This window comes from Coregonus clupeaformis, unplaced genomic scaffold (assembly GCF_020615455.1).
Source record: "Coregonus clupeaformis isolate EN_2021a unplaced genomic scaffold, ASM2061545v1 scaf0295, whole genome shotgun sequence".
Classification (NCBI taxonomy): domain Eukaryota; kingdom Metazoa; phylum Chordata; class Actinopteri; order Salmoniformes; family Salmonidae; genus Coregonus; species Coregonus clupeaformis.
Genome location: NW_025533750.1, coordinates 335,001 through 347,427, shown reverse-complemented (window position 1 = coordinate 347,427; position 12,427 = coordinate 335,001). Strand labels below are relative to the sequence as shown.

Sequence of the window (12,427 nt, the reverse complement as noted above, 5' to 3'; positions counted from 1 at the left end):
CAGGGCCCTAGTTCTATTGGTCAGACCAGGTAACACAGAGTTCTATTGGTCAGACCAGGTAACACAGGGTCCTAGTTCTATTGGTCAGACCAGGTAACACAGGGCCCTAGTTCTATTGGTCAGACCAGGTAACACAGGGTCCTAGTTCTATTGGTCAGACTAGGTAACACAGGGTCCTAGTTCTATTGGTCAGACTAGGTAACACAGAGTTCTATTGGTCAGACCAGGTAACACAGGGTCCTAGTTCTATTGGTCAGACCAGGTAACACAGGGTCCTAGTTCTATTGGTCAGACTTGGTAACACAGGGTCCTAGTTCTATTGGTCAGACCAGGTAACACAGGGCCCTAGTTCTATTGGTCAGACTAGGTAACACAGAGTTCTATTGGTCAGACCAGGTAACACAGGGCCCTAGTTCTATTGGTCAGACTAGGTAACACAGGGTCCTAGTTCTATTGGTCAGACCAGGTAACACAGGGTCCTAGTTCTATTGGTCAGACTAGGTAACACAGAGTTCTATTGGTCAGACCAGGTAACACAGGGCCCTAGTTCTATTGGTCAGACCAGGTAACACAGGGCCCTAGTTCTATTGGTCAGACCAGGTAACACAGGGTCCTAGTTCTATTGGTCAGACCAGGTAACACAGGGCCCTAGTTCTATTGGTCAGACCAGGTAACACAGGGCCCTAGTTCTATTGGTCAGACCAGGTAACACAGGGTCCTAGTTCTATTGGTCAGACCAGGTAACACAGGGCCCTAGTTCTATTGGTCAGACCAGGTAACACAGGGTCCTAGTTCTATTGGTCAGACTAGGTAACACAGGGTCCTAGTTCTATTGGTCAGACTAGGTAACACAGAGTTCTATTGGTCAGACCAGGTAACACAGGGTCCTAGTTCTATTGGTCAGACCAGGTAACACAGGGTCCTAGTTCTATTGGTCAGACTTGGTAACACAGGGTCCTAGTTCTATTGGTCAGACCAGGTAACACAGGGCCCTAGTTCTATTGGTCAGACCAGGTAACACAGGGCCCTAGTTCTATTGGTCAGACTTGGTAACACAGGGCCCTAGTTCTATTGGTCAGACCAGGTAACACAGGGTCCTAGTTCTATTGGTCAGACCAGGTAACACAGGGCCCTAGTTCTATTGGTCAGACCAGGTAACACAGGGTCCTAGTTCTATTGGTCAGACCAGGTAACACAGGGCCCTAGTTCTATTGGTCAGACCAGGTAACACAGGGCCCTAGTTCTATTGGTCAGACTTGGTAACACAGGGCCCTAGTTCTATTGGTCAGACCATGTAACACAGGGTCCTAGTTCTATTGGTCAGACCAGGTAACACAGGGCCCTAGTTCTATTGGTCAGACTAGGTAACACAGGGCCCTAGTTCTATTGGTCAGACCAGGTAACACAGGGCCCTAGTTCTATTGGTCAGACTAGGTAACACAGGGTCCTAGTTCTATTGGTCAGACTAGGTAACACAGGGTCCTAGTTCTATTGGTCAGACCAGGTAACACAGGGTCCTAGTTCTATTGGTCAGACCAGGTAACACAGGGCCCTAGTTCTATTGGTCAGACCAGGTAACACAGGGTCCTAGTTCTATTGGTCAGACTAGGTAACACAGGGTCCTAGTTCTATTGGTCAGACCAGGTAACACAGGGCCCTAGTTCTATTGGTCAGACCAGGTAACACTATATATTATTATTATTATTATTATTGTTGTTAACTCAGGGCCCTAGTCCTACTATATAATATTATTATTATCTCAGGGCCCTAGTCGTACTATATAATATTATTATTAACTTAGGCCCCTAGTCCTACTATATATTATTATTATTATTATTATTATTAACTCAGGGCCCTAGTCCTACTATATATTATTATTAACTCAGGGCCCTAGTCCTACTATATATTATTATTATTAACTCAGGGCCCTAGTCCTACTATATATTATTATTAACTCAGGGCCCTAGTCCTACTATATATTATTATTATTAACTCAGGGCCCTAGTCCTACTATATTATTATTATTAACTCAGGGCCCTAGTCCTACTATATATTATTATTAACTCAGGGCCCTAGTCCTACTATATATTATTATTATTATTATTATTATTATTAACTCAGGGCCCTAGTCCTACTATATTATTATTATTATTACTACTAACTCAGGGCCCTAGACCTACTATTATTATTATTAACTCAGGGCCCTAGTCCTACTATATATTATTATTATTATTATTAACTCAGGGCCCTAGTCCTACTATATTATTACTATTAACTCAGGGCCCTAGTCCTACTATATTATTACTATTAACTCAGGGCCCTAGACCTACTATATTATTATTATTATTATTAACTCAGGGCCCTAGTCCTACTATATATTATTATTATTATTATTATTATTAACTCAGGGCCCTAGTCCTACTATATTATTACTATTAACTCAGGGCCCTAGTCCTACTATATTATTACTATTAACTCAGGGCCCTAGTCCAACTATATTATTACTATTAACTCAGGGCCCTAGTCCTACTATATTATTATTATTGTTAACTCAGGGCCCTAGTCCTACTATATTATTACTATTAACTCAGGGCCCTAGTCCTACTATATTATTATTATTATTATTAACTCAGGGCTCTAGTCCTACTATATTATTATTATTATTAACTCAGGGCCCTAGTCCTACTATATTATTATTATTATTAACTCAGGGCCCTAGTCCTACTATATTATTATTACTATTAACTCAGGGCCCTAGTCCTACTATATTATTACTATTAACTCAGGGCCCTAGACCTACTATATTATTATTATTGTTATTATTATTATTATTATTATTATTGTTGTTGTTAACTCAGGGCCCTAGACCTACTATATATTATTATTATTGTTAACTCAGGGCCCTAGACCTACTATATTATTATTATTATTATTAACTCAGGGCCCTAGACCTACTATATTATTACTATTAACTCAGGGCCCTAGTCCTACTATATTATTATTATTGTTAACTCAGGGCCCTAGTCCTACTATATTATTACTATTAACTCAGGGCCCTAGACCTACTATATTATTACTATTAACTCAGGGCCCTAGTCCTACTATATTATTACTATTAACTCAGGGCCCTAGTCCTACTATATTATTATTATTATTATTAACTCAGGGCCCTAGTCCTACTATATTATTACTATTAACTCAGGGCCCTAGTCCTACTATATTATTATTATTATTATTAACTCAGGGCCCTAGTCCTACTATATTATTATTATTATTAACTCAGGGCCCTAGACCTACTATATATTATTATTATTATTAACTCAGGGCCCTAGTCCTACTATATTATTGTTATTATTATTGTTATTATTATTGTTGTTAACTCAGGGCCCTAGACCTACTATATTATTACTATTAACTCAGGGCCCTAGTCCTACTATATTATTACTATTAACTCAGGGCCCTAGTCCTACTATATTATTATTATTATTATTAACTCAGGGCCCTAGACCTACTATATATTATTATTATTAACTCAGGGCCCTAGTCCTACTATATTATTACTATTAACTCAGGGCCCTAGTCCTACTATATATTGTTATTATTATTAACTCAGGGCCCTAGACCTACTATATATTATTATTATTATTAACTCAGGGCCCTAGTCCTACTATATTATTACTATTAACTCAGGGCCCTAGTCCTACTATATTATTATTATTATTATTAACTCAGGGCCCTAGACCTACTATATATTATTATTATTATTAACTCAGGGCCCTAGTCCTACTATATTATTACTATTAACTCAGGGCCCTAGTCCTACTATATATTATTATTATTATACTCAGGGCCCTAGACCTACTATATATTATTATTATTATTAACTCAGGGCCCTAGTCCTACTATATTATTACTATTAACTCAGGGCCCTAGTCCTACTATATTATTACTATTAACTCAGGGCCCTAGTCCTACTATATTATTATTATTATTATTAACTCAGGGCCCTAGACCTACTATATATTATTATTATTATTAACTCAGGGCCCTAGTCCTACTATATTATTACTATTAACTCAGGGCCCTAGTCCTACTATATTATTATTATTATTATTAACTCAGGGCCCTAGACCTACTATATATTATTATTATTATTAACTCAGTTTCCTAGTCCTACTATATTATTGTTATTATTATTGTTATTATTATTGTTGTTAACTCAGGGCCCTAGTCCTACTATATATTATTATTATTGTTGTTGTTGTTGTTAACTCAGGGCCCTAGTCCTACTATATATTATTATTATTGTTGTTGTTGTTAACTCAGGGCCCTAGACCTACTATATTATTGTTATTATTATTGTTATTATTATTGTTGTTAACTCAGGGCCCTAGTCCTACTATATATTATTATTATTGTTGTTGTTGTTGTTAACTCAGGGCCCTAGTCCTACTATATATTATTATTATTGTTGTTGTTGTTGTTAACTCCGGGCCCTAGACCTACTATATTATTATTATTATTATTATTATTATTATTATTGTTGTTAACTCAGGGCCCTAGTCCTACTATATATTATTATTGTTGTTAACTCAGGGCCCTAGACCTGCTATATATTATTGCTCAGCTGGTAGAGCACGGCGCTTGTAACGCTAAGGAAGTGGGTTCGATCCCCGGGACCACCCATACACAAAAAAATTTTTTATGCACGCATGACTGTAAGTCGCTTTGGATAAAAGCGTCTGCTAAATGGCATATTATATTATATTATTATTAACTCAGGGCCCTAGTCCTACTATATATTATTATTATTATTATTAACTCAGGGCCCTAGACCTACTATATTATTATTATTATTATTATTATTATTATTGTTAACTCAGGGCCCTAGTCCTACTATATTATTATTATTATTATTATTATTGTTATTGTTATTGTTGTTAACTCAGGGCCCTAGACCTACTATTATTATTATTAACTCAGGGCCCTAGACCTACTATATTATTATTATTATTAACTCAGGGCCCTAGACCTACTATTATTATTATTATTAACTCAGGGCCCTAGACCTACTATTATTATTATTAACTCAGGGCCCTAGACCTACTATATAATATTATTATTGTTAACTCAGGGCCCTAGTCCTACTATATATTATTATTATTATTATTAACTCAGGGCCCTAGACCTACTATATAATATTATTATTATTATTATTAACTCAGGGCCCTAGACCTACTATATAATATTATTATTATTATTGTTAACTCAGGGCCCTAGACCTACTATTATTATTATTAACTCAGGGCCCTAGACCTACTATATAATATTATTATTATTATTATTGTTAACTCAGGGCCCTAGTCCTACTATATAATAATATTATTATTATTATTATTAACTCAGGGCCCTAGACCTACTATATAATATTATTATTATTGTTAACTCAGGGCCCTAGACCTACTATATATTATTATTATCATTATTATTGTTGTTGTTAACTCAGGGCCCTAGTCCTACTATATTATTATTATTATTAACTCAGGGCCCTAGACCTACTATATTATTATTATTATTATTATTATTATTATTATTATTATTATTGTTGTTGTTAACTCAGGGCCCTAGACCTACTATATATTATTATTATTATTGTTAACTCAGGGCCCTAGTCCTACTATATTATTATTATTATTATTATTAACTCAGGGCCCTAGTCCTACTATATTATTACTATTAACTCAGGGCCCTAGACCTACTATATTATTATTATTGTTATTATTATTATTATTATTGTTGTTGTTAACTCAGGGCCCTAGACCTACTATATATTATTATTATTGTTAACTCAGGGCCCTAGTCCTACTATATTATTATTACTATTAACTCAGGGCCCTAGTCCTACTATATTATTACTATTAACTCAGGGCCCTAGACCTACTATATTATTATTATTGTTATTATTATTATTATTATTATTATTATTGTTGTTGTTAACTCAGGGCCCTAGACCTACTATATTATTATTATTATTAACTCAGGGCCCTAGTCCTACTATATTATTACTATTAACTCAGGGCCCTAGACCTACTATATTATTATTATTATTAACTCAGGGCCCTAGTCCTACTATATTATTATTATTATTAACTCAGGGCCCTAGACCTACTATATTATTATTACTATTAACTCAGGGCCCTAGTCCTACTATATATTATTATTAACTCAGGGCCCTAGTCCTACTATATATTATTATTATTAACTCAGGGCCCTAGTCCTACTATATATTATTATTATTATTATTGTTATTATTGTTGTTGTTAACTCAGGGCCCTAGACCTACTATATATTATTATTATTATTAACTCAGGGCCCTAGACCTACTATATTATTATTATTATTGTTATTATTGTTATTATTGTTGTTGTTAACTCAGGGCCCTAGACCTACTATATTATTATTATTGTTGTTATTATTGTTATTATTGTTGTTGTTAACTCAGGGCCCTAGACCTACTATATTATTATTATTATTGTTATTATTGTTGTTGTTAACTCAGGGCCCTAGACCTACTATATTATTATTATTATTATTATTATTATTATTATTATTATTATTATTGTTGTTGTTAACTCAGGGCCCCAGACCTACTATATATTCTCTTACTTCTGCATGTTGATGTAAGATGGTGGTGTGGTAACCAGAGGTCTATTTAACAGGGCTGTGAAGGTGATCCGGCTCCTGGGGAGGGATACGGTAGAGGAGATTGTGTACTCCCGGGCGGGTTCTAAGCTCCGCCTTACCAACACAGTGATAGAAGAGGGGCGTTTTTCTCTGCTAAACCACACCCACTCTGCTGCTGCCGGTCTGCAGGTCAGTAACCCTGGCAACACACCATCCGTAACTAGTGATGGGGGGAGAATGTATACTGTTACATATCACGGTGTTATTTATTATTATACTATAGGCTGTCTCCGTCTGTCTCCCTCCTCTCCTCATCCGTCCTGTTCCGTCTGTCTCCCTCCTCTCCTCATCCGTCCTGTTCCGTCTGTCTCCCTCCTCTCCTCATCCGTCCTGTTCCGTCTGTCTCCCTCCTCTCCTCATCCGTCCTGTTCCGTCTGTCTCCCTCCTCTCCTCATCCGTCCTGTTCCGTCTGTCTCCCTCCTCTCCTCATCCGTCCTGTTCCGTCTGTCTCCCTCCTCTCCTCATCCGTCCTGTTCCGTCTGTCTCCCTCCTCTCCTCATCCGTCCTGTTCCGTCTGTCTCCCTCCTCTCCTCATCCGTCCTGTTCCGTCTGTCTCCCTCCTCTCCTCATCCGTCCTGTTCCGTCTGTCTCCCTCCTCTCCTCATCCGTCCTGTTCAGTCTGTCACCCTCCTCTCCTCATCCGTCCTGTTCCGTCTGTCTCCCTCCTCTCCTCATCCGTCCTGTTCCGTCGGTCTCCCTCCTCTCCTCATCCGTCCTGTTCCGTCTGTCTCCCTCCTCTCCTCATCCGTCCTGTTCCGTCTGTCTCCCTCCTCTCCTCATCCGTCCTGTTCCGTCTGTCTCCCTCCTCTCCTCATCCGTCCTGTTCCGTCTGTCTCCCTCCTCTCCTCATCCGTCCTGTTCCGTCTGTCTCCCTCCTCTCCTCATCCGTCCTGTTCCGTCTGTCTCCCTCCTCTCCTCATCCGTCCTGTTCCGTCTGTCTCCCTCCTCTCCTCATCCGTCCTGTTCCGTCTGTCTCCCTCCTCTCCTCATCCGTCCTGTTCCGTCTGTCTCCCTCCCTCTCCTCATCCGTCCTGTTCCGTCCTGTCTCCCTCCTCTCCTCATCCGTCCTGTTCCGTCTGTCTCCCTCCTCTCCTCATCCGTCCTGTTCCGTCTGTCTCCCTCCTCTCCTCATCCGTCCCTGTTCCGTCTGTCTCCCTCCTCTCCTCATCCGTCCTGTTCCGTCTGTCTCCCTCCTCTCCTCATCCGTCCCTGTTCCGTCTGTCTCCCTCCTCTCTCATCCGTCCTGTTCCGTCTGTCTCCCTCCTCTCCTCATCCGTCCTGTTCCGTCTGCTCCCTCCTCTCCTCATCCGTCCTGTTCGTCTGTCTCCTCCTCTCCTCATCCGTCCTGTTCCGTCTGTCTCCCTCCTCTCTCATCCGTCCTGTTCCGTCTGTCTCCCTCCTCTCCTCATCCGTCCTGTTCCGTCTGTCTCCCTCCTCTCTCATCCGTCCTGTTCCGTCTGCTCCCTCCTCTCCTCATCCGTCCTGTTCCGTCTGTCTCCCTCCTCTCCTCATCCGTCCTGTTCCGTCTGTCTCCCTCCTCTCCTCATCCGTCCTGTTCCGTCTGTCTCCCTCCTCTCCTCATCCGTCCTGTTCCGTCTGTCTCCCTCCTCTCCTCATCCGTCCTGTTCCGTCTGTCTCCCTCCTCTCTCATCCGTCCTGTTCCGTCTGCTCCCTCCTCTCCTCATCCGTCCTGTTCCGTCTGTCTCCCTCCTCTCCTCATCCGTCCTGTTCCGTCTGTCTCCCTCCTCTCTCATCCGGTCCAAATCCGTCTGTCTCCCTCCTCTCTCATCCGTCCTGTTCCGTCTGTCTCCTCCTCTCCTCATCCGTCCTGTTCCGTCTGTCTCCCTCCTCTCCTCATCCGTCCTGTTCCGTCTGTCTCCCTCCTCTCCTCATCCGTCCTGTTCCGTCTGTCTCCCTCCTCTCCTCATCCGTCCTGTTCCGTCTGTCTCCCTCCTCTCCTCATCCGTCCTGTTCCGTCTGTCTCCCTCCTCTCCTCATCCGTCCTGTTCCGTCTGTCTCCCTCCTCTCCTCATCCGTCCTGTTCCGTCTGTCTCCCTCCCTCTCTCATCCGTCCTGTTCCGTCTGTCTCCCTCCTCTCCTCATCCGTCCTGTTCCGTCTGTCTCCCTCCTCTCCTCATCCGTCCTGTTCCGTCTGTCTCCCTCCTCTCCTCATCCGTCCTGTTCCGTCTGTCTCCCTCCTCTCCTCATCCGTCCTGTTCCGTCTGTCTCCCTCCTCTCCTCATCCGTCCTGTTCCGTCTGTCTCCCTCCTCTCTCATCCGTCCTGTTCCGTCTGTCTCCCTCCTCTCTCATCCGTCCTGTTCCGTCTGTCTCCCTCCTCTCCTCATCCGTCCTGTTCCGTCTGTCTCCCTCCTCTCTCATCCGTCCTGTTCCGTCTGCTCCCTCCTCTCCTCATCCGTCCTGTTCCGTCTGTCTCCCTCCTCTCCTCATCCGTCCTGTTCAGTCTGTCTCCCTCCTCTCCTCATCCGTCCTGTTCCGTCTGTCTCCCTCCTCTCTCATCCGTCCTGTTCCGTCTGTCTCCCTCCTCTCCTCATCCGTCCTGTTCTGTCTGTCTCCCTCCTCTCCTCATCCGTCCTGTTCCGTCTGTCTCCCTCCTCTCCTCATCCGTCCTGTTCCGTCTGTCTCCCTCCTCTCCTCATCCGTCCTGTTCCGTCTGTCTCCCTCCTCTCCTCATCCGTCCTGTTCCGTCTGTCTCCCTCCTCTCTCATCCGTCCTGTTCCGTCTGTCTCCCTCCTCTCCTCATCCGTCCTGTTCCGTCTGTCTCCCTCCTCTCCTCATCCGTCCTGTTCCGTCTGTCTCCCTCCTCTCTCATCCGTCCTGTTCCGTCTGTCTCCCTCCTCTCTCATCCGTCCTGTTCCGTCTGTCTCCCTCCTCTCCTCATCCGTCCTGTTCCGTCTGTCTCCCTCCTCTCTCTCATCCGTCCTGTTCCGTCTGTCTCCCTCCTCTCCTCATCCGTCCTGTTCCGTCTGTCTCCCTCCTCTCCTCATCCGTCCTGTTCCGTCTGTCTCCCTCCTCTCCTCATCCGTCCTGTTCCGTCTGTCTCCCTCCTCTCCTCATCCGTCCTGTTCCGTCTGTCTCCCTCCTCTCTCATCCGTCCTGTTCCGTCTGTCTCCCTCCTCTCCTCATCCGTCCTGTTCCGTCTGTCTCCCTCCTCTCCTCATCCGTCCTGTTCCGTCTGTCTCCCTCCTCTCCTCATCCGTCCTGTTCCGTCTGTCTCCTCCTCTCTCATCCGTCCCTGTTCCGTCTGTCTCCCTCCTCTCTCATCCGTCCTGTTCCGTCTGTCTCCCTCCTCTCCTCATCCGTCCTGTTCCGTCTGTCTCCCTCCTCTCTCATCCGTCCTGTTCCGTCTGCTCCCTCCTCTCCTCATCCGTCCTGTTCCGTCTGTCTCCCTCCTCTCCTCATCCGTCCTGTTCAGTCTGTCTCCCTCCTCTCCTCATCCGTCCTGTTCCGTCTGTCTCCCTCCTCTCCTCATCCGTCCTGTTCCGTCTGTCTCCCTCCTCTCTCATCTGTCCTGTTCCGTCTGTCTCCCTCCTCTCCTCATCCTTCCTGTTCAGTCTGTCTCCCTCCTCTCCTCATCCGTCCTGTTCCGTCTGTCTCCCTCCTCTCTCATCCGTCCTGTTCCGTCTGTCTCCCTCCTCTCCTCATCCGTCCTGTTCCGTCTGTCTCCCTCCTCTCCTCATCCGTCCTGTTCCGTCTGTCTCCCTCCTCTCCTCATCCGTCCTGTTCCGTCTGTCTCCCTCCTCTCCTCATCCGTCCTGTTCCGTCTGTCTCCCTCCTCTCCTCATCCGTCCTGTTCCGTCTGTCTCCCTCCTCTCCTCATCCGTCCTGTTCCGTCTGTCTCCCTCCTCTCTCATCCGTCCTGTTCCGTCTGTCTCCCTCCAGCTCAGTGAGATCCTGAAGTTTGGAGTGGACAAGCTGCTGTCATCAGAAGAGAGCTCCATCCAGGCTGTGAACCTGGGTCTGATCCTGGGACAGTCTAGAGATGGGGAGTGGCTGACTGATGAAGCCCCCACCCAGACCCAGGGCCTGCCCACAGAGGAGGAGGAGGGGGAATCTGAGGGCCAGAGTGAGTAGTAGGAGCTCATGGAGGCCCCACAGCAAAACCTGGCATCAACCTACACTGTCAACCTCAACTACACTACATTACTAGGGTGCATCCCAAATTGCATTCTATTCCCTAGGGTCCCTGATAAAAAGTAGTGCCTAGGTAGCCTAGTGGTTAGAGAGTTGGGCCAGTAACCAGCAGGTAGTCTAGTGGTTAGAGAGTTGGGCCAGTAACCAGCAGGTAGCCTAGTGGTTAGAGTGTTGGGCCAGTAACCAGCAGGTAGTCTAGTGGTTAGAGAGTTGGGCCAGTAACCAGCAGGTAGTCTAGTGGTTAGAGAGTTGGGCCAGTAACCAGCAGGTAGTCTAGTGGTTAGAGAGTTGGGCCAGTAACCAGCAGGTAGCCTAGTGGTTAGAGAGTTGGGCCAGTAACCAGCAGGTAGCCTAGTGGTTAGAGAGTTGGGCCAGTAACCAGCAGGTAGTCTAGTGGTTAGAGAGTTGGGTCAGTAACCAGCAGGTAGTCTAGTGGTTAGAGAGTTGGGCCAGTAACCAGCAGGTAGCCTAGTGGTTAGAGAGTTGGGCCAGTAACCAGCAGGTAGTCTAGTGGTTAGAGAGTTGGGTCAGTAACCAGCAGGTAGTCTAGTGGTTAGAGAGTTGGGCCAGTAACCAGCAGGTAGTCTAGTGGTTAGAGAGTTGGGCCAGTAACCAGCAGGTAGCCTAGAGGTTAGAGAGTTGGGCCAGTAACCAGCAGGTAGCCTAGAGGTTAGAGAGTTGGGCCAGTAACCAGCAGGTAGCCTAGTGGTTAGAGCGTTGGGCCATTAACCAGCAGGTAGTCTAGTGGTTAGAGCGTTGGGCCAGTAACCAGCAGGTAACCTAGTGGTTAGAGAGTTGGGCCAGTAACCAGCAGGTAGCCTAGAGGTTAGAGAGTTGGGCCAGTAACCAGCAGGTAGCCTAGTGGTTAGAGAGTTGGGCCAGTAACCAGCAGGTAGCCTAGTGGTTAGAGAGTTGGGCCAGTAACCAGCAGGTAGTCTAGTGGTTAGAGAGTTGGGCCAGTAACCAGCAGGTAGCCTAGTGGTTAGAGAGTTGGGCCAGTAACCAGCAGGTAGTCTAGTGGTTAGAGAGTTGGGTCAGTAACCAGCAGGTAGTCTAGTGGTTAGAGTGTTGGGCCAGTAACCATCAGGTAGTCTAGTGGATAGAGTGTTGGGCCAGTAACCAGCAGGTAGCCTAGTGGTTAGAGAGTTGGGCCAGTAACCGAGAGGTTGCTGGTTCGAATACCCGAGCCGACAAGGTGAAAAATCTATCGATGTTCTCTTGCGCAAGGCACTTAATCCTAATTTGCTCCAGAGGCACTGTACTACTATGGGTGACCCTCTAAAACAACACATTATACTGAACCTATCATACTACTATGGCTGACCCTCTAAAACAACACATTACACTGAACCTATCATACTACTATTGCTGACCCTGTAAAACAACACATTACACTGGACCTATCATACTACTATGGCTGACCCTCTAAAACAACACATTACACTGGACCTATCATACTACTATGGCTGACCCTCTAAAACAACACATTACACTGCACCTATCATACTACTATGGCTGACCCTCTAAAAC

At 44.8% G+C, this 12,427-nt stretch overlaps 1 protein-coding gene across 5 annotated transcripts in view; it reads left to right on the top strand.

Annotated features, from left to right (window-relative positions):
- chd1l (chromodomain helicase DNA binding protein 1-like) overlaps positions 1–12,427 on the top strand; it is a 112,487-nt gene that overhangs the window by 45,515 nt on the left and 54,545 nt on the right. For all 5 annotated transcript variants that reach the window (XM_045214676.1, XM_041840750.2, XM_041840754.2 and 2 more), the window contains 2 exons: positions 6,720–6,873; positions 10,646–10,829. In XM_045214676.1, the coding sequence (XP_045070611.1) occupies positions 6,720–6,873; positions 10,646–10,829 (338 nt within the window). The remainder of the gene's footprint in view (positions 1–6,719; positions 6,874–10,645; positions 10,830–12,427) is intronic.